The following is a 25,415-nucleotide window of genomic DNA, read 5'->3' on the forward strand; positions in this document are numbered from 1 at the left end:
TTCTCGGACCAACGCTTCATTCAAACACAAAACGCGGGATATTTCGGTGCGACGCAGCAATTCCAACTTTGTTCGAAAGTGCGGTTTTTCGCGTTTTTTGGCGCTTTCGTTCATTTGTCGTCGTGGTGCTTTATTGAAAGTGATTACGTCTCAACTGGTGTTCCGGTATTGCCGTTTTAAAAAACATGTGTGCGATCCAGACCGGGCGTTTATTGTGATTTTTCGACGGACGTGTTTAATAACGCTTGGAAAAAATGTTTTTTCTTTGTCGTTAAATTTTCTTGGATTTAAAATTTAAGGAAAAATACGGGCAATATCGTAAGTATCTGCGTCCGGAATTTCCTTTAATTATTCATCGATTGTTTCCAAAATTTTAATCAAGTCTTTGATGGATTTTGGTTTTGTGTGGGTAAAGATTAAAATAATAAATGCTCGAGTTCGTAAAACTCGTAAAATCTTTTTTATTTGTAAGCAACAAACCCTCTTAACCCTGAATTAATGTTGCCTTGCGCTTTTTCGATATGATAACTACCTAGAGCAAGTAAAATGCTCCTAGCTTTGGTACAAATTTTTCAAACCACTTTAACCTGGGCTTGAGAAAGGGCAAATTTGATTCATTTCATTTTAGTATGTATTAAGACACAGGTTATTTTATAATAAGATACTGGATCCTCAGGAGTGTGATTTCTTGTAGTTCCGTAATCGCTTTATGTTCGATATAGCTACTGCGGGTTGAAATGATTAAAAAACATTTTTTTTTTCGCCTATCGAGTTTTGTTGGAAATTCATCTGCATTCACCAGTGGCGTTGACGTAAGCGTAGCACTAACTATTTTTATTGAAAAAAATGGTGTGCCACTGTTTTTTTCGGAAGTAAAACGCGATTCAATTCTTGATTGACTTTGAATCATCCTACTAAGGGTTTCCGGCGAAAAAACAATAAAAATATTAAATAATCGCAATTTATTTTTGAATGAAAAATTGGCCTTGAAAAATAAAAAAAAAACATCGAAATTAGCTGTTGAAAGTGAGATAGAAGTATGCATATTTTAGCTCTTCTTCTCATTGAATCTCCTACCCTTGCTGGAATATTTCTAATATTTTCACAATTTACTGGTATGCAATATAGAATCGATTGAATCCTTCTGGAAGAGTGAAATTTGAAGCAGATGACTGTTTCAAGTCCATAAAGCCCATTTGAGATGTAGTAATATTAGCGTATTATCAAATACTTTTTTGTTTTATTCAATAAAAATATTTAATTATTACTCAGAGCTTTTACATGTTGGCAAACCTTTGTATTATATGTTTTGTTATATAATTTGAAATGTCTCTATTCCTGGTCATGTTTCAAGAATCCCCCCAAAAAAACACGTGACTGGAAATACCATAATTTTAAAAGTGGATCCCACAATTTACTTTAAAGAGTTATTATTTTAAAGGTCAAAAGATGACATAGAAAGTGAAAAAAAAAGGAAAATACACTCATTCTTTATATCTTATCCATGATTCCGCTTCAGGTTGTTGCGATCTATATCGTCTATACACTCGGTGCCTTCCTCATCTCTATCCATATCATCGTCACTATCTATTAATTTCACTTCAGTTTTGAGTGTGAAGCTCTTCACTGGAAATGCCTGAAACTGTAACTTTTTTTGACTTCCCTTCCTTTAAGGTTACTCTTTGGTTTCTTCTTAGCCTGTATTTTTATTTCTTGGCTCTTTTGATTTAAGGCCCTGGAAACTACTCTTAATTTAGTTTTTGTGCTTGAAATAGATGATCTATTATGAAAGGTGTTACGTTCACATCGCTAACTTTATAATCTCTGAAAGAAGAAAAAAAGTTTGGCTCATGGATTTATATGTAAATTATGAGCATGCAATTTACCGAATTCCGATGGTACATAATAAGAAACTAATTAGTCTCACCTCTTGGAAATTTGACGACACTAAAGTAGGAATGTTAAAATTTTGACAGCAAACAATTTTATTCACAGCCAACTAGCGCGAAATAATTTGTTTGTTCTTTGTTTTAAGAAAAATAATAATATCGAGTACGCGATATTAGGCCACATTTCTCTACGTTTTCAGGTCCTTTTTTAAAATCATATGCACATAAATACTGTTTATTTTTTTCGTTGAATACCCTGCGTCAGACAACAAAAAGTCAAGCCCTCATTTTTACTAAGAAATAAATTGCGATTTTAAAAATGTCATTTATTTTTGAAAAAAAAAGGTAGCGTATACATTCACTAAAAAATATTTTGATGCATTGCAGGCCTCTACCAAACAATCAAGAAAATTTCTAAAGCAATTTCAAACAAACTGAGAAAAAAGCGCCTTTTAAAAATATTTTTAACTTGCAGTAACTTTTTTTTTCAAATCTTCGAAGGATCGGCATTTTATTACTAAAGACTTTATCGAGCCCATTTGTAAACCTACGCACGTATATACCTATTCCTTTTTAAAAAACACATTTGTACCAATCGAATGGAGAAAAAAAAAGTCGAGTGCCTTAAAATGATGCGCACTAAAATATTTACTCCCACTCGTCATTTGCATATTTACACGACTTGTTCGTTAGCTACTTTATTTCCGTCCATCGCATGTAGAAAAATCCTAAGACATATAATGATATAAACAAAATAATAATAATATAAAATAAATATATAATAATATAAACAAAATAAGGCAGGTAACTTGCTTCGATGTCGACCGATTTTTAATAGTCGACAATTAATATCATGTTTTCGTCGTATCTACAAGGCCGCCATTTATTCGTTAAATTCAGGTGCAAATTGATTTTAAACAAGCAACGCGCGTTTTCTGAGAAAAAAAGGCCTGCGACGGTAAACAAATTCAAATCGGTTATGATGTTAACTTTGCAACGCCGCGCTAACCAAATATTTGCCATAGGTGTTGCTCGAAATAAAAACGAACTAGCCATTATTTGTAAAAGCCGTTATTACTAACGAGGCGTTAATAAACGTCCACCCTGCTTGTTTCCAATATTAGACTTTACAATTCTTAGATACCTATCGTAGGAAATAAACTAAAATATCTTTCCGAGCTTGCTATTACCATACAGTACAGAAAATTTGATCACATCTGTAGGCTAAAATGATTCAACTTTCCTTATGTAACATTACGTATTAAACTTCTGGTTTAAATATACAGGGCGTGGAAATTAACATACCATGATACACCCTGAACATGTTTTCATATAATATTCACACGAAAAACTGATTTAAAAATTGAATTTGAGGTTTACATTCCAGTGGGTTTTATTTTGCTTTCGGCTGGATGATATTATTTTACCGAACGGGTTTGGGATCAATCGGATCAGAATTTTGACGTTTGTCAATTCTGACGGTCATGTCAGTGAATGTATTCCTGTTGTTTTGCAGAAAAGTACCCAAAAACTAATACACAGAAAAATGTTATGCGATATATCAGACAATTTAAATACTACGTGCTTTAAACCATAACTAAAATCTAGTGGATTATTCGGTAAGTAAAGACATTGATAATTTAAGTTTCGCACAGAAATTTGCCAAGACCAATTGTACCATGTTCAAATATCCATGTTTCATCAGTACAAACAAAACAAAATTAAAGGTTAGGACCAGCTTTTTCTTGCTTATACGATCTAATTTAATCCTATTACAGTTCTATCCATGGATGATTTTTCCTCCAATTACAGTCTTTTTCTTTAAATAAACTACTTAATGATCAATTGTAAAAGTTAAATAAACAACATAACGTTCCGTTGTTTATGTGACATCCAATAATACACAGAGTTAAAAAGAGACAACAATAGCAGCCCCCATCGGAACGATAAACGAATAGATTTAATGGCAACTAGTAAATATTTTGTTTGAGTGGTACAAAATTTAGTAATCCGATAATCTGTTATTATTTTTAATTTGTTAAATTGTGATTTTTTCATGACGGTCGTAGAAAAAGTATAGTATGCAACTCGTGTATTAAGCACTCGCTCCTCTCGAGTCAAATGCCACTTACCGCACGTGTTGCATAATATACTATAACATCTCCCTAAGGGTAACTTATTGCTTTGATAGTACTTTACTTTGCCTTTTTGTTTTTCGTTACCACTTATGTAAGGATTTTGTTTTTTGTGTGTGTGTATTTTTCGACACCCGAGACGTTTCAAAGAATACAAGAGGCCTAATTTCATAAAGTAGAGCAAAATTAACTTCACATCCCACGTATTTATTACGACTAAACATAAATAGTGACCATAAATTTAATAAATTTAAAATAAAAAGCGAAAACATTGGTCTATCAAGTTTCAACATTTTATTAAGTAGATCAAAATAAAACAGATGGTACCTATACCGAATTTATGACAAAATGCGAGGCGACATTCCAAAATCAAATCTCTGACACATTCTGCGTGACAAACAAACGTAAATGTCCGGCAAACGTTATTTTATTTTAATAGACAACGTGGGATGAGTACTTTGCCTTAACTATATGGCCGAATACGGAGTTTCGGCATTTTTCTTATCTTCCACAATGACTGGACTCCAGGACATCGACCGAAACATTTACAGTTCACACGGCACATTGACCATGTCTTTATACCAAAGAAAATTTCGAGAGTCTTAACATCCGCTATGACATATGGTGTGGAATTATACTAGATATGACGCAGAAACACACTATTAGTTGTCGTTACTTACGAGACTAAGGACTCCTTATTAGAGGAGTGGAGTTTCCAACTCTTTGAGAACAACCCCGGTTTAGTAACTTAACGTAACTTAACTTAAACTTAAGAAAATTGCTTAATCTAAACAAAGTACAAAGAAGAACAAGAAGAAGAATCAAAAATAAACTTCGTCTGAGTTAAGTTAGCTCAGTACCTAAAAGTGCTAACTTTGATAAGATACAAGATAGGAAAACATTCAACATTCTAAGAGGAAAAGGGTGCATCAGCCCTAATAGAAGTTACGATCGATGAATTTCAGATTAAGTAGTGCTTTTAGATTCAGAAAAACATTTGATAAGAGGATATATGTGCCTTAGTAGTACTTGCCCGGTCAAGATGAGGCAGCGCGGTTTGAGACACTCAAGGAAAATTAAAAACAACCAGCGAGTAATAGAAGCCTACTTGAACAACCCAACTCAACTGATTCATCTTTATTTATACGAAAAGAGGAATCAAATATAGCATGTACTGTTAGAAATCTAGGTTCGCCTCTTTCAAGTAGTTTTATTTGATTAATTTTATACTGTTTTCATGGCATTTAGTTTAGTTAAACAATTTAAATACTTTCATGATTTTTTTTTCCAATTTGTTTATGTGCTCTCTTTAAAATTCATGTTAGTTATTCTTTTATGTGGATTAGTTCGGCAGGTAAATATTTAACAACTTACGAAAAATGAATCAAGAGGGAGGAAGAGGGAAACTAGAACACACCATAGAAAACGTGATCAGGAGAGAAAAAAAAAAGCTAGGTGTCACATAGATTAACGTTTTCTCCTAGAACAGGTATACGAAAAACAAAATTGTACTATAGTCCAAGTCACTGAAAATACAGTATATAGTGTTTTTTACTTTACCTAATTTTATGTACATTAGTGAAATTTTTTATTCTTTTGTGCTTATAATAAGTTCATCCACTTCCTTCTCGGTTTTTTCTATAACATGTTGAACATATTTACTCCAGCTTTGTTTATGTTGAAATCCATCATCTATTAACCAACGAACATGTTCTGTATTGAAATCGGAGTTGTTCATTGCCATATAGCGTCTTTCTTGATTCTTTTCACAATTTTCAATCACAGTTTTCGCACTCACGAGGAGCACTAATCCTTGTTTTTTTATTTTTTTGAATTTCATGTTAATGGTAAAAAATGGAACACAAAATAAAAGAAAAATTTCACGTTTGGGTATTAGAAGCCATTTTGATGGACTCAGTCATTAATTCCTTATTAAACTAGTCCAATACATTCCTTTAAAACCCCAGCTTTTATTACCTATTTTAGAATCAATTAAAATGTTTTCTTTTTCAATGAAACTTCCACAGGCTACTGTAATACTTTTTATAAAACTTATCGATTCCTCCTGCGTCGGTTTGACTGTTGGCTTCTTGAGAACTTGACTAAAACTGGCTCGTATTTTACTCTGTACCTGCTTTTATATTGTTTGAGGGGGGCGGAGCTAGATGAGGAGCATGAACACAGTCTCGGATGCATGCGGCATGATTCCAATATTGGTGGCAGTCAGAGACCTGAGTCGCGGTTAAGATTGTTAAGTTACTTATAGATTTCTATAGACTCGTTAGTTGGTTCGAATCAACAAAACCGACGCCGGAGGAATTCACACGTTTGTATGCGTAATCCAGTTAATATGTTTATTAATTTGTATTTGAAATGATATTATTTATTTGCATGACACGTAGATATCTTTTCAACTGAATCGACCCGGAGACTGAAATATCAGGACTTCTGTCTTAACCATCAGATTAAGATTCGCTACAGGTCATGCACACTGAACTGCGGATGATTGGAAAAGAGTTTTGTTCCCAGATGAAGCTCTAGTGAGCCTAAAATCTCCATATGGTCGTGATACAGTGGGGCGCAGAGCTGGAGAAATATTGTCCTATCTCTCCAAAGGAGTCATTTGGTCGTGGTTCAAAAATGTTATTGTGGGTTACTATGTTTTGAGGTACGCGCAGCGACAGTTTCTTTTCGGCCGAGGCATATGAATGCAGACTTCTATAGCGACACATTATTTAGGATCACGCAATGCTATCTGCATCACTGCTGTAGTGACTACCTCAAATCCAATAAAGCACCTTTGGGATATTTTAAAAGATTAGTTAGCCGTCAATATGGCTCAGAAATCAACATTAGTAAAACCAAATCCATGGTAATTACGACCTTGAAACTATCAACACACAGTTTATCTACTTGTAAATCATAATTAATGGGGATTGGAATCAATCACCGGAAATTAGAATAAGAATAAAGAAAGTAAAGGCTAAATTGTTTAAAAGTCACAGTCTGAACATAGACATCGAAACCAGACTCCTAAGCCTTAGATTCTATATTTTCTCTATACTGTTCTAAGAAATTGGGTTATGGACTTTAACGGATGCGACCGAAATAAGACTGGAGGCCTTCGAAATGTAGCTTTACAGAAGAATATTAAGGGTTTCATGGATGGACAGAGTGACCAACATAAAAGTACTGGAGCGAATGTAAAAGCATTTAGAAATAGTGAAGACCATCATGAGAAGAAAAACTTGAACATATTATATGAGGAACTAAAGTAAAGAGTTAGAGCGTGTTGGAATGGGAAAACATTCCTCAAGCACCCATCCCAAAACTAATAAGAAGTAAACTGCGCATTATTGAAGTTCATTGATAAATTTGAAATTCTCTTCGTTTATACCATTAAGTCGATTTTGATATATATTTTTTAAGTTTTTGTTACATGTTTTGTATAATTCTTCCAACTTTAATTAAATATCGGTGCAAGATTGATATTGCTACTAACGCTAGACTAAATAAAGGGTACAAAAACGATTAATTTAAGTACAGCAATTATAATGGTACGTTAATTTTGAATAGGAGTTTATATTATAGCACTAAAATAGGGTTTTACAAGTTTTTTTGTATATTAGTTGCCTATTTCTTTACAGTTTTACAGTTTAGTCTGTGATTTTATCACTTTCGTACTTTATTAAGATTTGAGTATTGTAAAGGAACTCCATTTGAAAAATTACAACTTTGATAGTTTTAGTATGTTTTTTAAGAAACCACATTTTCCAAAAGTCCAACAGCACAAGTAAACTAAACGACTTTGAAACTGTGCCTACATACGTTGTTATTCTAACCTTGATTGATAGCAAATCGAATAAAAGTGTGACAAAAATTGGTCGACGAAAGACAAGCCCGATAAGCGCCAATGACGTGTCAATTGGTCAATAAAATTATAGTCACTCGTCCGAAGCAACAAGCAACAGCAAAACCGATAAAGTAGGAAACGAACAGTTAGACGAGTGACTTGGTATTAATTCACGCGCGGAAACCTACTTTTTAGAAGACGCTCGGGTCACTTCTTTTTCTGCATTATTTACTCTTCGTCTTACTTTTGCGCAATCGACTTCGCTATTGGTCGATTTCCAGAGCGATATTCTGCAATAATTATCGCGATCATCGCGGGTCGTTAAGCTAACGGCTTTTATGTGCTCTTTATGCAATTCGACATCGTATATTTAGAATTTAAATAAATTGAATTTGTTTTTCGAAATACCGATCGAGTGTGTAGCATTGGCAGATTAAGTGTAAATGTCGACAAATCGTCGGCATTTACAACTCGGATCTTGCCAAATCTATTTATAACGTACCATCCATCGGAAATACACACGGAGTGGTACTTAATTTATATCAAGTATCCGAAGTGTGTCCGAGAATTTTTTTTTTTGAAGAAATATAGAAAAACGCTTTTTTATTGTCCAAAACGTTCTGCAAGATATCAAATTTTCTGTACAGGGTGACTCAATGATAGTCAGTAAAATCTGATTATAGATATAAAAAAGTGACTAACTGATACGAATTAAAGAAAGACCCGGGCAAGCTGTGAGAATGAAATATGGCCGAACAGGTCCGTACTTTGCTTAGAATTTAATTATTTGGGGTTTTGTTAGGAAATATACTAAACAATATTTATTTTTGTATGTATGTTTAAATCTAAAATAAAATTACAAATTATTTTTATTACCTTCGTAAATTACTTAAAATTATTCACATTATATATCAGAATCACTATCGCAATCATCGAATGTTCTAATTATTATTTGTTCTATATTATTTGCAATATGGATATACGATTGTTGTTGTTTCTATATGTTTACTACAATTTGCCCAACTTTGTGGAGGGATATTAAAAACTTCGGTTTCTATAAGTTTGAGGACATTGGAGTTAACACGGGAAAAAACATTGTTACGACGAATGGCAGAATTCAGTTGGTGCCAAACATGTTCAATGGGATTAAATATACAGTGGTAAGGTGGAAGCCTTAAAACTGTATTCCATAGATTTTTTGCATAATTATCACAGCTTTGTAGAACCTCAATTAATTGCTTTTTGATATAATCTTCGTGAAAATAAATGTCGTTATTATACATGTAGTTTTGGATTGTTGCTTTTGTGTCACATGAGGAAGGGGTTTTAGTCAATTATCTACTGTGATAACTTGCATTGTTCATTACAATGACGCTCTTAGGAGGAATGTTTGGAACTAGTTTGTTTTTAAACCAACTTTCAAATAAATCAGCGGTGGTGTCTTTATGGTAATCCAGAGAAGAATGTTTAATATTTTTCGCAGACAGAGAAAGTCCATTTGAAATTCAACCATCTTTAGAGCCAGTATGCAAAATAGTTATTCTTTTACCTCTTTTTGATTGCGCGTTTGTTTTACACTTATCAGTTGAGTCAACTCAACCCTTTTCCAGGGTATCATAAGTGTCGAACCATGCTTCATCCAAGTAAATAATTGGCCTTTGTTGTTCTCTGTAAATCCTAATTCTTTCTAGATATTCCAGTCGCCATTTCCGAATTCTAAAAGATTCCATTAAAACTTGCCTTTTATCATTTTTTTTTAAATCTAAAACCCATGTGTTGAATACCATAAGGTAGTTCTGCCACATTTAACATGGTTGCATCTTTTTCAAGCCTCCTAATTAAGATATCTAATGTAGGCACGCTTTGTTCCTCGTATGACTGGTAAATTTTACGCCATATTATATCTTGATCACTTTCATCTACACTCGAGAAAATGTCAGCATCGCTTCTTTTTTTCCTCGCTGAAATGGGATTATTCACAATTTTCCATACAGTCGATGTTGGCATTTTCGTCAATGTGGCCGTTTCTTCTAAAGATGCTTACTCGCTAGCACCACGTTCAGTGAGAGTCAAATAAACATTGTTTATAACTTCCTTAGTGTCCATAGAATAGTATTTTCTACATTTGGGCACTAGCATCTCCTGAAATACACTAAACTCGCACATATTTTGCATAATTCGTAGACGATTCAACACACGCTGTATTACACACGAAATAAGAATGATTACTAATGAACTTAAACTAAGTAGTATACTAAACCGAAGAATATTATACACAGGTAGGCATAAAATTATTTTTTATTACGGACCACAATTTTACCTGAATTTAAATTCCGAAACTTTAGGTAATAATCTTGTTGCATTGTATGGTAATGACTACTCTTGGATAATCCCATTCAAAACCAATTGGTCACTTTCTTATATCTATGAATAGACCATACCTCGTTGGTTTCAAATGTTATGAGAAAATAGTAAATACAAAAGTTGGAAAGAATGTTCGGATGCAAAGTGTACAGGATTGCTCGACAAAGCGCGACATACATTTCTTTTATTTAATACCCTATTTCCAATTTTGTTTTGAACTTTTTTTGAAATTCTTGAACTTTTTTATCAATACCTACCTAAACCTAATAGTTTTTCCATTATATATTTTTAATTCTAGTTTTCACAATTACGATAGATCATTATTTTTAAGGCTAGATCACACATATTTGATATTAGCGTTATTCGAAGATGACGTAAAAGATACATGCAACGGAATTTGAAATAGATCTTAAAAATAAAAGCATATATTTGAATCATTTTAAATTGAAAGATTTCGATTTCCTTCAATTGCAAGCTATATACCGGTTGACACAAAGTGGGAACACCCTATAAATTTTAAACGGCTTGAGATAGCGATTTGAAATTTGGAAGTGTTAGTATAGGCTGAATGTTCAATTTTGCAGTCAATAGTTGCACTTCCGGTTTGAGCGGAAACGAGAATATCTTTCGAATTTTAAATGACGAATTTGCATTTTTGGATTCAGGAGATTATTCTACGTCGGATAGGATGGTTTTTCTTTTATTTTTTTTTTAATTTCTGAAAATTGTGTCTAGGAAGCTGTGACCATCATAAATACTATTTACCGGGTCACCTGATCATGGGAAAAATAGTAAATGAAACTTTTCTTTACTTCTTTAATGGCAACTAGCATTTAATGTAATGAACTATTAATTTTTTTAGGATAACCTAGTTTTTTCAAATAGCACCCTAGTGGAAACAAAAACTTTTTAAAACCCATATTTTTAATGCAACATTTTGACACTAAAATTTTCAAAATCCGTTAAAAAATAAGCTCACAGGAAGGAAAAAACAGGATAAGTAAATACATTTTTATAAAAACAAAATATTACTTGGGTGACTTTGCTTTTATTCATCATCAAGTCGGCATATGATATACCTGTAGGTTTTTGTAAAATCTTTCAGAAAACGCAGGTTTAGGTATCTATTATTAATAATAACAAAGTTGAAGAATTTTTAAAGGAATTCAAAACAAAATTTTTAAATTAGGTGTTCCATTTAAAAAAATGTATGGTGTATTCACATTTTTTATAAAACTTTTGGATTTCTCCTGCGTGGATTTTTATTGAGTCGAACTTGCTAAAGTTTCGCCAATCATCCTGTTGGCTTCTGCAGAGCTTGACTGAAACTGGAGGACGCAGGAGGAAGTCTGTATCCAAAAATTCCATAATCCATAGGAAGAGAGTGCACAGCCCTCGTCCTTTCCAATAGTTGCTAATATTTACATGGAATTCTAGCCCTGAAAAACTCCAAGACGAAGTCCAAGCTAAGGTCTGGAACAGTCTACGAGCTTCCATTGAATATGGAGAATGAAAGAATTGGTCAACTCTCTTTCCTAAATGTTTTAGTCTACACAAACGATCACTGCATTCTGAGTTCAGTACACCTGAAACTTTCACACACTGGACAATACCTTAGTTCCTCGCCTACCCACCACAACAGTACAAAAAATCGTTAGAACAGAATTCTACTCTTATGTAGTTCAGAAAGTTCTGGTAAGACCCAGGAATCGGACAAGTCAAGTAGTAACTCCAAAACAAGACAACATAACTACGCTCAACATCCCCAACATCAAAGGTATCAAGGTCTCACCGAAGAAATAAAAAGGACAACCAAACAATACAAGATAAAGACCACCTTCAATGCGACTAATTTCCTAAGGAGTCACCTGACGGAGACTAAACCTTCCGCTGGCCTTTAGAGTGATCAACGAACATCGAACATCACAATGGGAGAGGACGTAACATGAAATTAACAGAATCCAAAATCATAAACAACATTGAAGGATCAGAAAATTCAAAGAAACAGCAGTTATTCATTAAAATCCCAAGTTCCTTAGCAAGCCATGTTTAGATATTAAGAATGTGTGGAAACCATTATGGGAAACATGTATCCTCATTTACTGCAAACTCAGCTGTAAACTATACCTACGCATGACCGCACTCATCTCGGTCGCATCATTAACAAAGCATACGGTTTGTAAGCATATAATTTATTTTAATATTCACCTGAAATAGATTGAACATACAATAGAAATTGAAAATATCGTATTTTATCAACATTTGTCGATGTCTCTCTGGTGATAATTTTTAATTCTTGTTCATTGTTTCTGGATTTTTTTGCAAATTTGTACGAATTTGCTCTTCGTTGTATTGTATGTTGCTTTTCTCTTGTAAATAACCAGCTATATAACTAGCTAACTAAAAAGTTATTATAGATGAGAATGAAGTATTAACCAAAAATTACACGAAGGAGTTATCGGCGGTTATCAGTTTTAGAGGTACATAAAGCTTAAGATCTTATCCATTCCTTAAATAATTCAAAAACTAAAACAACGTCGAACTTGTATTGTCTTTACTTTTCACTATTAATTGCATACCGTTTCGAACAGAGCAATCTTGCTGGCATATAATAGTTATATATTGTTTTATTTGGTACATTAAAAGCTGCAAATAATGATCTCCAGTGAACTGTTGTTCTATAAATATCGGATCCAAAATATGCCTATCTGTGACATCACACCATACATTAATTGATTGGCATGGTCTGTTCATAGATATAAGAAAGTGACTTATTGCTTTTGAATGGGATTATCCAAGGGTTGTCATTAAACATACAATGCAACAAGATTATTACCTAAAAATTCGAAATTTAAATTCAGGTAAAATTGTGGTCCGTAATATAAAATAATTATAAAACTACCTGTGTTTAATATTCTTTGGTTTGGTATACTACTTAGTTTAAGTTTATTAGTAATCATTCTTATTTCGTGTGTGATACAGCGTGTGTTGAATCGTGTGCGAATTATGCAAAATATGTGCGAGTCTAGTGTATCTATGGAGATGCTCCCGCCCAAATGTAGAAAACACTATTCTATTGAGAATAAGGAAGTTACAAACAATGTTTATTTGACTCTCATGAACGTGGTTCCAGCAAACAAGCATCTTTAGAAGAAACGGCCAGATTGATGCAAAATTCCAACATCAACTGTATGGAAAATTGTGAATAATCCCATTTCAGGAAAAAAAAGAAGAGTTGCTGAAATTTTCTCGAGTGCAGATGAAAGTAATCAAAATATAATACTGCGTAAAATTTACTAGTTATACGAGGAACAAAGCGAGATATCTTAATTAGGAGGCTTGAAAAAGATGCAACCGGTGTTAAATGTGGAAATGTGGAAAAATATGGAAGTGTATTTAACACATGGGTTTTAGATTTCAAAGGGTTGGGTTGACTTAACTGATAAGTGTAAAATAAACGCGCCATCAAAAAGAGGTAAAAGAATAACTATTTTGCATGCTGGCTCTAAATATGGTTGGATTCCAAGTGGACTTTCTCTGTCTGCGAAAAAAATTAAAGATTCTTTTTTAGTAGGTAATAAAAATAATTTGTAATTTTATTTTAGATTTAAGCATAAATACATACATAAATAAATAAATATTATTTAGTATTTTTCCTAACAAAACCCGAAATAATTAAATTCTAAGCAAAGTACGGACCTGTTCGGCCATATTTCATTCTTACATCTTGCCCGGGTCTTTCCTTAATTCGTAAGAGTTAGTTACTTTCTTATATCTATGAACAGACTTTACCCCTGGGTTTTTATTTCGTGTATTTCTCTAGGATTATTTAAGGTCCAATATCGCGTATTTTGTTTGTAGCAACCCTCCCTTGTAGCGAACGAACCAGTCCATAAAATGTTTTTCAAAAAATTATTATTCTCAATATACCTTCTTATATAATCCAAACAAAACTGCATCCTCCTTTGACGTTCTGCACTTAGTTTTTGAGTTTTACGAAATTTGAATGCATTATATTTATATTGTTTCAAAACTGAGTGAAATGACTGTCTCTTCATAAACTCGAATAATAGAGGAAACTGGATGTGCTTCATAGAATCCTAATAAGTTTGCCTTATTTTCTTCATTTAAAACATTATGATTCCGGCATATGTTTTTAGCATTTAATACGTTACCGTTTTCTGCAAATTTCTTTGCCAGCCTTGGAAATACCTGTTTTGAAGGAGCTCGGCGCTCTATAGAACTCAACCATCAACGTTGTTTACGACAGTCAGGGCATTCTTTGAAATTATATAAAAATTTCCTATTTTTGCCGATTTGTCAAAAACGAGTGAACTAAAATATATAATATACAGGGTGTTCCATTAAAAAATATATTATGTGGGCTTATATGTCAGAAAAATGATAGTGTTTTGTTTTATAAGTCACTTGGAAAAAAACTTGCCTGCTAACCCTACATTTTGTTACAGTTACAGCCAATTAAAACGTTATCAAGATAAATTGAACGCACGGTATTAGATGAGCAAACACATTGTATATGAAACCTTAGCATTTTTTATTTTTACTTTTAGCACGGCCGTTCTAAAAAAAAATAATTGGGTAGTAGGTAAATTTTGTTCTTTTTTTTTAATTCAATTGTACTCTCGTTATTCGTATTGTCCACTTCCACTTTAGGAATAGAAAACTGCGTCCTTGATTGGCTACCTATTGCGCAACGCGGATATATTTTTAGTGCGGATCGTATAGAAAAATGAGAAGCTAGATATCGCCAATGTTTAAATTAATGTTATTTCACGCGGGGTCAAAGGTTTTTTTTTACGTCGATTATGCACAGATTTATTGTTGTTTTCGAAACGATCGCTCATTGTCGCCCATAATGTTGTTGCATATTTTTCCCAGTTTCGACATTATAACATTTGTAGCAACTGCTTCGAGAAATTAATTAGGTGCAAATGCGTTTTGTATTATTTATTGTACCATCATAACAATCGAAATGGATACTATTTTAAATGATATTTTATTCACTATTTTGTTGGCATTTACAGTAAATTAAATTAAATTTCAGGATAAGACATGTCAAGTAGTGGTTACACATGTATACGGACGGTGTTTTTCTTCGTTAACGTCTTATTCTGGGTAAGTAGCAAATCTTGTATTATAACATACGTTATGCGAAGCTATCAGTGAACAAAAATGATAGCCATATAACTTTATTCCCTGGTCTGATACGAAAATTGGCTAAAGTAGGTTTCTGATTGCATAAAAAGGAAACCAATTTATTTATTCGTTGAACTGAAGGACTCCGTATCCAAAAGAGAAAAAACAACACATAATCGAGACATTTTTGGTCACAGAATTTCGGTACAAAAGTAGTTTTAGCTAACGTATAGAAAAAAAAATCTTGACTAGTACCTTCACATCACCCGCGATTAAACTGAGTTTTTCCAAAATTTACACTTCAAAACTCAACAAATTAACGAAGAAAGTTCCTATTTTACAAATACAAGCCCACAACGCCCTAAATTAATAATAATAATAATAATAATAATAATAAACAAGAGTTCTTCTTATAAAATACCAGAAAGCACACATTTGATAGCTAAATTTGCTGTCAAGAATTTCACAGAATTGGTAAATAAAATTAAATTTTTGTAACTACCAAATGACGCCAAAGTAATTTTTGGTTAGTTTTGATTAGTGCGTGGATTGTTTAGAACAGAAAATATAAATGAATATCAATAATTTTTTCTACTCCCGTCTGCAAAATACCTAATTACACACTTTACCTGTCAGCTTCGTTTCCCACGGATCCGAATGACTTCGGAGATTTCCTGGATTTTACCGCACGGGTTTGGGAACAATCGGATAATGTGACTCAAATGCCGTTTACCGCATTTGTTGCATAATATATTACAAACACTTTCACATGAGGTTTTAACTTATTTTACTTGCACCCTAATGTTCAATTTATAATAGAAGAAGAAGTTAATATTTCAATTAACTTTCTAGGTCTGAACATTAAAATACTATACTGATACTACAATATACAAAATACTCTACTGATACTACAATTCGAAGTTCTTCTTGCCATTAGCAATTCTTCGCAGTATGATTCATAGATTCTACTGATTTTACAATTGAATCAAACAAATAGCTTTTAATGACGGTTATTTGCCAAATATCATAGACAAAATTCCAAAGAAAAAACAATACCTTAATTGTTTAAAAATGATCCAATAGTCAAAGATGAACATATTTCCTAAACTCCAGTGAAAAATTGCCCAACTTCTTAAGTAAACATAATCGAAAATAGCTTTTATTAACTAATAGTTCTGCAGAAATGCAATGATTGTAACAGAAATACATAAAGATCAAAATGGAAGATGTTTTTTAAACGAATTAAAGAATATCATAACTCATGCTTTATCCATGGTCTCTGGAACTAAACTGTGAGAAATTTGCCCAATTTGTAACAGTTGAAGGACAGTTGATTTCCTATATCAGGCTAGATTCAGAGGTGTAGTATACAGAAATTTTAAATGTGACTATGGTATTTATGTACGTCTGGAATATAGTTTTAAACTTACTTTCATAAATATTGGGGCTTGTTTTTTCTCAATTAGAACGACGTTTAATTATAAAATCATCGTTATCTTTTTAATGTTTCTATACCCTCCCCTAATAAACAGTAAAATTTTTCATTTATTTCAGATAACCGGATGCATTCTATTAGGCATCGGTATTTGGCTACGTGTCGCCTACGAAGGCTATGCGACACTCCTGCCTCAGTATGCTCTCTTGGGTGCTGACGCCGTAGCGATAACAGTGGCTACAATTACGGTCATCCTATCCTTCTTCGCATGCTGTGGATCATGGCTCCAGAGCAGATGCATGCTCATTGTGGCAAGTGTTTTATATAATGAACCTGTATTAACACATGTCGAATGTCATTTAAGCAACCCCATATTACAATTTCGGAGTAAATCCGTTGGACTCCATTTCCTTGAAATAATAGTAATGTCGATATTTATTATTAACGGCCTTTTTAAACCCTTTACAATTAGAAAGCACATTCACTAATAAAAAAAGTCCTTTAAAGTTATATTTAAAGGTTCTATTTAAATTTATATATTGGAATGAATGAATGAAAACCCTCGGATTTTGCAAACCGAGAGTACCGAGTTTCGATTTTTTGTCATATGCATAATAAAGAAAAATGCTACAATAGGCCATTATTTTTGGTAGGGTGTAAGCATTTTTTAAGCAATTCTACCTGCTTGAATTACCCTACTACGTAATATCATAGACATACCATCGTTATATAAAAGTTTATAGAATAAAATGATTTTTTTTATTTTAATTCAATATCGTTTAAATGATATGCCGATATCCGTAAATGAAAAGGCATATTGGCCAGCCTTAACTGAATCTATCGACACTACATATTTTTACCAAGCTCCATAGAAAAGTTAAAGCACTGTGTCGAAATCCAAAAATATTCCCGATTAACACCCGAAGAAAATCAACCGTAATCGAGGTGTTTGATGTTAAAAGCATGTGCGTTTATCAAGGTGCACGGTAAACTAAACAAACTATCGGCCTGCTTTCCGTGAGGAGTTCGATTTTAAAAAATATACCGGGTTAGTCGAAAAGATGACTTCATGACAGATCTAAGTATGAAAATATTGTTGTTTTTATTTTTTTTTAAAGAAACTTCCACAGGCAACTGAAATACTATTTACAAATCTTCTGGATTCCTCCGGCGTCGGTTATTGATGAACTGAACTTGAAACTGAGTTTCAGTTAAGCTCGAAAGAAGAAAATGCGAACGTCACTTGAAAAGTTTTCGACCTAACAATAACAAGATATTTTTTCCCTCTTTTTTTCTATATAGTCTCCCTTTAGAAGTCCCAAACGTTCATCATCTCTTAAGCTCTTAAATTCAACTGCGCAAACATTCGCCGTAGTAAATGCAAAGTCCCGATACACAAAGTCCAACACAACTTTAATTTGCGTGGGCGTATTGCCTTTCAAAAACAAATATTTTATAAAAGCTCTATACTCAATTTTTTACGTTTTCACGAAAATACTCAACACACTGAAAGGAGTCTCAACTAAAAACTACGCTTCAAAATGGCTAAAACTACGGCAACAATTAGGAGGTGCACAACTACGATCACTAGCTTTTAGTGACTAGCTGCTGCCATCTTCAGGGTGAGATCTAAACTTTTCAAGTGGCCCTCGTACACTTTGCTTCATGTTTCCTCTCTTGTAGTTCTTTTATAAAATGAAGCTCGTAAACTGCAATTGCGTAAAAATTAAATAATAAATACATATTCAACACGATAAAATTTAACGCCCTAATGAAAAGGAGCATAATTCTTGAAATTCTTCACACACAAATCTGACCCCCCTTTTTTGCACTCATCCTGTATAAAAATAAAGAAAACTATTAACTACACTTTACACAGTAATCAAAAATTTAGACCTGAAATTCCAGATGTTTAAAGAAAAACCCCTTTTTGTACGGAAATTCCTCTGGAGCGTAATAATAAACCAACAGAAAACTACATTCAAATTTAGAGCTACCCCTTTATTGTTGTTAGGTTATAAGGGTGTTTTGATTAATTTTATAAAATATATCTTGCTTATATGTAAAGGAATTCTGAATCCCGCAATGTTAACTCTGTTTGTTTTCAAATTTGAATTACCGTTTTTGCTTTTTTTCCGACTTTATCCACACGTGTGGCGGTTTTTCATGAGTTTTGGTTAGTTTCTCTAATTTCCCTTCAACTTATAAACCGTTAGTTCTGCTGCTTTAACTGAAGATTAAATTCTGTAATTTCGAAACATGTCGTTTGATGGTGAATTCCGTATTTAAAATTAAGTAATTGTAGTGGTGCGTGAATTTTAATGTGAAGTTTATATTCGTGAAAATTTCAATAATAATGTATTTTAATTTTTAAGGTAATATTTAAATACTTCTAAAGACTATTAAAAGGTTTCTTGTCCTGTACCATTGTATTGTACCATTTTAAAACCAAATTAACCAAAAGTAATTCTGAAATCTTTGGAACATTTTCAGTATTTCAGTTTGGTGGTGGCCATGTTCGTGGTCGAGTTCCTTTTGGGTGCATTAGCCTTCGTTTATCGGGACGGCATCAAGCACACCTTCACCGAGAAGCTGCAGGACGGCCTGCTCCGTCACTACAATATGACCGAAGGCCCCAACAACCTCGTGGGAGTCTGGGATAATATTCAGACTACTGTAAGTTCAGATTTAATAACACAGGTCTACAAAATTAAACTTTTTGATAGGTTTTGAAAACTGGTTTTATATATTCCAAAAATTCAAAGTGTTGTAACGTACTTTCGCAGTTTTCATCCTTTCCCAAGAAGCTTATCAATTACGTCTTTAAGTGAAAACCAAGCGTTTTTCTCGACATTGGTCATTGTGTTTTGGAAATCCTTGTCTTTGCATAATCTGCGATGCAACAAAAATACCTTCTTTTATCTTGGCATCAGATATGACTGGAAATTTCTAGCACAAATTGCCACGCACCTCCTGGTCTAAAGAAGATATAAAAGCAACGCGAAATACTTGTTAGAAAAGGAAAAAAGAGAAATAATTGTGGTAAAAAAGAGGAAAAAAGGTAAATAAATAAACAGAAAGAAAAAAAGGATTGAATTTCTTGCAAAACTGGGTTGCTGGTGCTTGCAAATTAGTTACCCGTAGTGCTCAGAGTTCTGCAGCGGTGCGAGGTCCACGAATAATAAAGAAAATGTTGCACTATTTATCCTTAGGGCGCCAGGAAGTAGCAGACCTTCCAGTCTCTCAAATGGTTTGAGCAACCCGATGTTTTGCGAAAAAGAAACAAGAAGAACATTAACGATGAAATCTAATATATCTAAAAGTTAGTCGTGAAGGTTAAGGGGAGAAAAAAATAAAAGGTGAAAACTGGTCTATGTTATTTAATACGCGCGACGTACCAAACTAAACTCCGCAAAATTTACTTGCCGAAATTTCCAAAATAGTATAAATACACAAAAATCAAATTTAAAAAAAAATTGTAACTCATGTCGATCATACTCAGTATTACCAGTACGTCAACTTCCTGTTCTTCTACCAAACGGGAAAAAAACGATACGATACCACGCATATCGCTCGGAGTTAGGAGTGAGAAAGATAAATAGAGTACTTCCTCAGATATTCGGGAGAGATGCCGGAACGGAGAGAAATCACGGAACTTGGTGCATAAGGCCATACGCCCAATGATACTAGCGGTACGAATTTATTTCGCGAACGAATTATTTATTTCAAGAAAATATGTACGTATTTATTCCGCTGTCGGATTGAATTAATCCCTTATTTATTGATAAAAGGTTATAGTTTTAAGGAGAGCATTTATTAGAATGTGAGTATTTGAAACATTAGTAATAACAACTAAATCGAATTAAATTACGACTTTCTTAGCCTGGTAGCACTACCGTAGACGTCAGAGCAAATCAGGTGTTTGCCGGTGAGGTAGGAAAAAAAATCGCTTAGAATTTAAAATGTAGACGCGGAATTACCGGATCGTATTGCACTATAATAACGATTCTAAAGTGTTACAAAATAGTTGAAACATTAGGGCTTTAACAAACTGCGTCATCAAGGCAAGTTTCATATGAAGAGGAGGCAGTAAAACTTTTTTGGGACTAACTAAGCTATTTCTTAATACGTTTTTGCTACTAGGTGTAAGGCTTGTTCTAGAAGGCAATTTTATTCGAGTCCAATGTAAATCTCTTGACAAAACAAATAAAAACTAAAAGTTCAGATTTTCACGAAATTATACATTTTTACATGACAATTGTTTCGACAAAACCGTGTCTTTATCACATTTGATAAAGTCTGCTCAGCTCCATAAACCATGGACATTTTGTATAACCCCCTATTGCTCTCAATGCATCAACTGATGTTCTCGGTAGTTTATTGTCTTCAAAAGAAATCCTAAATTTTCATACGTTTCTTTCAAATGTGCCGAATGTGTAACCGGATCTGAGGTCAGTTCATTACCATTGTACAATAAAATGTGTCAATACAGTAGCGATTCTTCCTGAGTAAAATATTGGCATAACTCTTTTTCGCGATCCCGGTAAAAGCTTGATGTGGCGCCAGGTGCCAATAAACTCTTTTTCGCGATCCCGGTAAAAGCTTGATGTGGCGCCAGGTGCCAATAAATGCTTGTCACGAAGCTTGGGCGCTAACAATTCGGATGCATCTAATTACATCATTTAATTGGCTCTGGTTAAACACTTCCTCTGATTCTGATATGACGTTTTCTAGTTCTGTTGGGGCGCTAGGTATAGGTACATGAGGAACTGGTCGAATAGCAGAGTCAGATTGGGATTCACAATATGTTTCTTATTTCTTGTTGAATCCACGAACAAAAATAACAATCATCACTGTGATTTCTCGCCATACCATAGAAACACCAACACCAGGACTTATCTTGGTCGCAAATTTTTACACCAAAAAAAAAAAAAAAAAAATATATATATATATATATATATATATATATATATATATATATATATATATATATATATATATATATATATATATATATATATATATATATATATATATATATATATATATATATATATATATATATATATAACAGATATAACAAAAGTTATTGGGATTGTTCACACATTGTCTTCTTTCCGTATTTATACGTTCTAGAACACACTACGACCAACACAACCAAACTGCGCATAAGCAGGTTGAATCGCTGTATTGACACTTCTGCGCCAACTCTGTTGCTTTGTAGAGATATCTAATATTATCCAGTGTTGCCAAATCACATTTAATTTCATAAAAATCAATTCATTTAAAAATCACGCCTAACATGGAACAAATATATTTATGTCATAGGTATGTATATTAATAAAATCACATTTTTAAGATATAGAGCGCTATAAAAAAAAATGACGCGAGAAAGTAAAAATGTGGCGTTTTTTGGAAAAAAAGTCACCGAAAATATACAAATAAGCAAACAGCTTTCCAACATCAAAATTACTGTTGATCTGTTTAATAAATAAATCGGTTAGTTTTAGCGAATGGCGCTTTTTTAGTTTAGATGTTGCGGGGTGACGAACTACATGGACTGGCATATGATCGATGCGTGGCAAGACAAGAAGTGGGTGCCTGATACGTGTTGTTTACCGGCAGAATTCGCAGCGGGGTGTGGTCGAAATGGGGGTGACGCCATTTACAAAACTGGTTGTTACGAAGTGATATACAGGTGGTTCAAAGATCGGCTTCTGGTCGTCGGATTGGTTGGGTTAACAGTTGCATTTGTGCAGGTAAAGTGTGTTTCAATGCATATCGTCTTGGCATTTGACGGACCGTCCTCCAAAAATTCACCTTTATAATCAACCCAACAACAAGCTGCAAGTCAGTAGAGTGTCGACCACATGTCGGCTAATATATATATGTCACTAGTTTCTAAGAGATTTTCAAAGAAACCTGCCTTCTTACAAAAACGTCAATATCCTCGATAAAGAATATTATGAATAGTGAATTATTGAATGAAAGAAAAAATGTTGTGAATATCGCACCAAATGGTTCCCACTTCGGACAAACTGAAAAGTAAACTAGAAGAAGATTAAACCAATGTTAGCCGTCCTATAGTAAAATGGGACTGAAATGCAGCAAAATCGACAGGATAGGATTGACAGCAAATTCACAATTATAGATAAGAAAACATGTATAATTTACATAAATTAAACTAGGTGCATTACACCAGATACAGTATCAAAAGGATGGGTTAATTCTAGTAAAAATTGTCAGACAAAAGCACCTTCAGTCTCAGCCGTCTGCTACAAAAAGCCCCAATTCATACAAAAACTGAAATTCAAAAATACGGAAGTAATTTTGCAGTTTTTTTTAAACTTTTGTAATCCTCATCAGATTGCAAATGACAAGCAATGATATTATTCCATTCCTTTGGTTGATGTTGATAACGCTATCTACAATATTAACAATAGATTAATGAACTATTCAAATCCCAAATCCTTTGGGACCCATACAATTTAGTTAAAAAATAACAAAAATTTTAATTCTTGCATTGATAAGTTCCGCTTAAAATTGTCTAACTCATCTAGAAATATGGGCATATGGGACTGTTACGAGTATGTTTGTGATTGTTTTAACATCCAACTTTCGGTTAGGTCGGTTAGATTTAGTGCTTAGCTTGCAAACGGAGTAAAACGGGCAAATATTTGTAGAATAAACTGATCAAATCTGGCTCCGCTATCGTGATCTACTTACTCAAACATAGAAGTTCCGTTTGTTAAGGCTCTTTTAGCTACAATATCTCTAAAGTGTTTAACAAAATCTGCCAGTAGTAATAAAGAAGCTCGAAATATATTTCGTTAAAAAAAAATTTCGTAAACGTACAATTTTCCCTTTTGCCTATTACTTTTAAGTATAGTTTTTCACTTTCCATCTATATAATAATATTGTCTTTTTTTACTTACTCATTATGTTAATATCGTAATGAGGTGGTTATATGGAAAAGCGTGTTTGACGAATATCGCCACCTTTGCACTTTCATTATTATATTTGATATATATTACGTACGTAAAAAAATGACGTGTACAAGAAAGGACAATTTTTGAAAGTGTTAAACTCATACAGCTTGAAATCATTGTATATTCAACGCCATAGAACATTTGTTTGCACAAAGTAAAATCAAATTTTAAAAGTTAAAGATTCTTATATTTGCATACAAAATAAAAGAGTAGTTAATGACGACCTTGAGAATGACACACAATTAGATTTTGAATAAAAACATTCAATTTAGGTAATTATTGATCATTTGTATATATTTCGAGTCACCGTACATACACCATACAAAATTTGTTTGTCTGTTGTGCACTTTGCACACCACCAAGGTTACCTGGATCTTTAACATATCAAATAAACTTTCTATTAAGCAGAAAAATATTTCCACAATGTTCCATATGTAAATTTCCCAGCAAAACTGAATTTATTTATTTGGCATAGGTTTCACGTTTCATTTTTGATGGGATCATAAAATATAAACTACATATGGTTCTACATACAACGATGCTCTACTGCATCGGTTATTATTACAAAAATTAACTGTTTAACTATCTAGATTAATATTTGCATTTTGCATTTTAGTTATTCGGGCTGATTTCATCGATGCTTCTTTTCTGCACTGTAAAACACAGAAGAAGGTCAAGAACTTACAAGTCCTACCAATGAATAAAAGACTTCAATTTGAATATATTCGGTCCGTACGGAAAAAGCATATGAAATTGCTAACCTGCATTTCTTATCTATTTTTACTTTCCCTTTACATTGACTAAACTCATCAAATTTTCTATATTATTTATGTTATAGTTGTAAATATTAATAAGATATGTTAAGTACACGAGACATGTTCGAATAAATTATTTTGTTGATAAACATTTGTTTGCTTTTCAATATTCAGTTGTAACAGTGTATTAGCCGTATTTCTGTATATTTGTTATTAAATTGGAATAGTGGGGTCAAACATGAAAAAATGGCTAATGTGTGTGCCCTTCAACTCAAATGGAGCACAACTGTTTTGGATCAAAACTATTTTGAATACTGTGCGAAACTTGTTTACAATTCAATTAGAATAATAAATTATTGTTGTTTTCATTTTTACCGTGCGGTAAATAGTTATGAGCTTAAATTTTACCACTGACCTACACTTTACGTCATTTTCTTCTAAACAGCCGCACACTGCACTCGTCTCACAATATATAATGAGATCTGCACACATTTTGGGAAAACTGCCGTATAACATACATCGAGACCGTCGCAAAATATCGAATTGAACTGTCAGCGGCCATATTGGTTGTTCGACGTAACTAGATCTTATTGGTTAGTTTAAAAGCACAGATATGGCTAAACACAAGTATTCAAATGACCTTGCACGCACATATTGAATGGCATTTCCTGACATTTTTTTCGTGATCGCTTCAAACGTTCCTATATTATCAGCATAGGCAGGCCCCCATTTTTAATTCTGAATAAGTTAGGATTATAATAGTAGGTGTAAACTACTAACCAAATTTGTTCTTTTATAAACGAAGTTATTTAATTAAAATTGTATAAAGTATTCCACA

The 25,415-nt window shown here is 33.2% G+C and overlaps 2 protein-coding genes across 3 annotated transcripts in view; one reads left to right on the forward strand and one right to left on the reverse strand.

Annotated features, from left to right (window-relative positions):
* Positions 1 to 24,710, forward strand: LOC132704809 (tetraspanin-9). 2 transcript variants are annotated; one of them, XM_060675075.1, is made up of 6 exons: positions 1 to 318; positions 15,307 to 15,377; positions 16,953 to 17,144; positions 19,327 to 19,509; positions 22,362 to 22,592; positions 24,439 to 24,710. In XM_060675075.1, the coding sequence occupies exons 2-6, from the start codon at positions 15,315 to 15,317 to the stop codon at positions 24,520 to 24,522; spliced, it is 753 nt and encodes a 250-aa protein (XP_060531058.1). In that variant the 5' UTR covers positions 1 to 318; positions 15,307 to 15,314; the 3' UTR covers positions 24,523 to 24,710. The 2 variants fall into 2 exon arrangements, with proteins under 2 accessions (XP_060531058.1, XP_060531059.1); XM_060675076.1 differs by lacking the exon at positions 1 to 318 and adding an exon at positions 15,051 to 15,187.
* LOC132705278 (uncharacterized) overlaps positions 1 to 25,415 on the reverse strand; it is a 40,094-nt gene that overhangs the window by 4,170 nt on the left and 10,509 nt on the right. The gene's annotated exons all lie outside the window — the stretch shown is intronic.

Source organism: Cylas formicarius, unplaced genomic scaffold (genome assembly GCF_029955315.1).
Source record: "Cylas formicarius isolate icCylForm1 unplaced genomic scaffold, icCylForm1.1 PGA_scaffold_7__23_contigs__length_41026272, whole genome shotgun sequence".
NCBI classification, from domain to species: domain Eukaryota; kingdom Metazoa; phylum Arthropoda; class Insecta; order Coleoptera; family Brentidae; genus Cylas; species Cylas formicarius.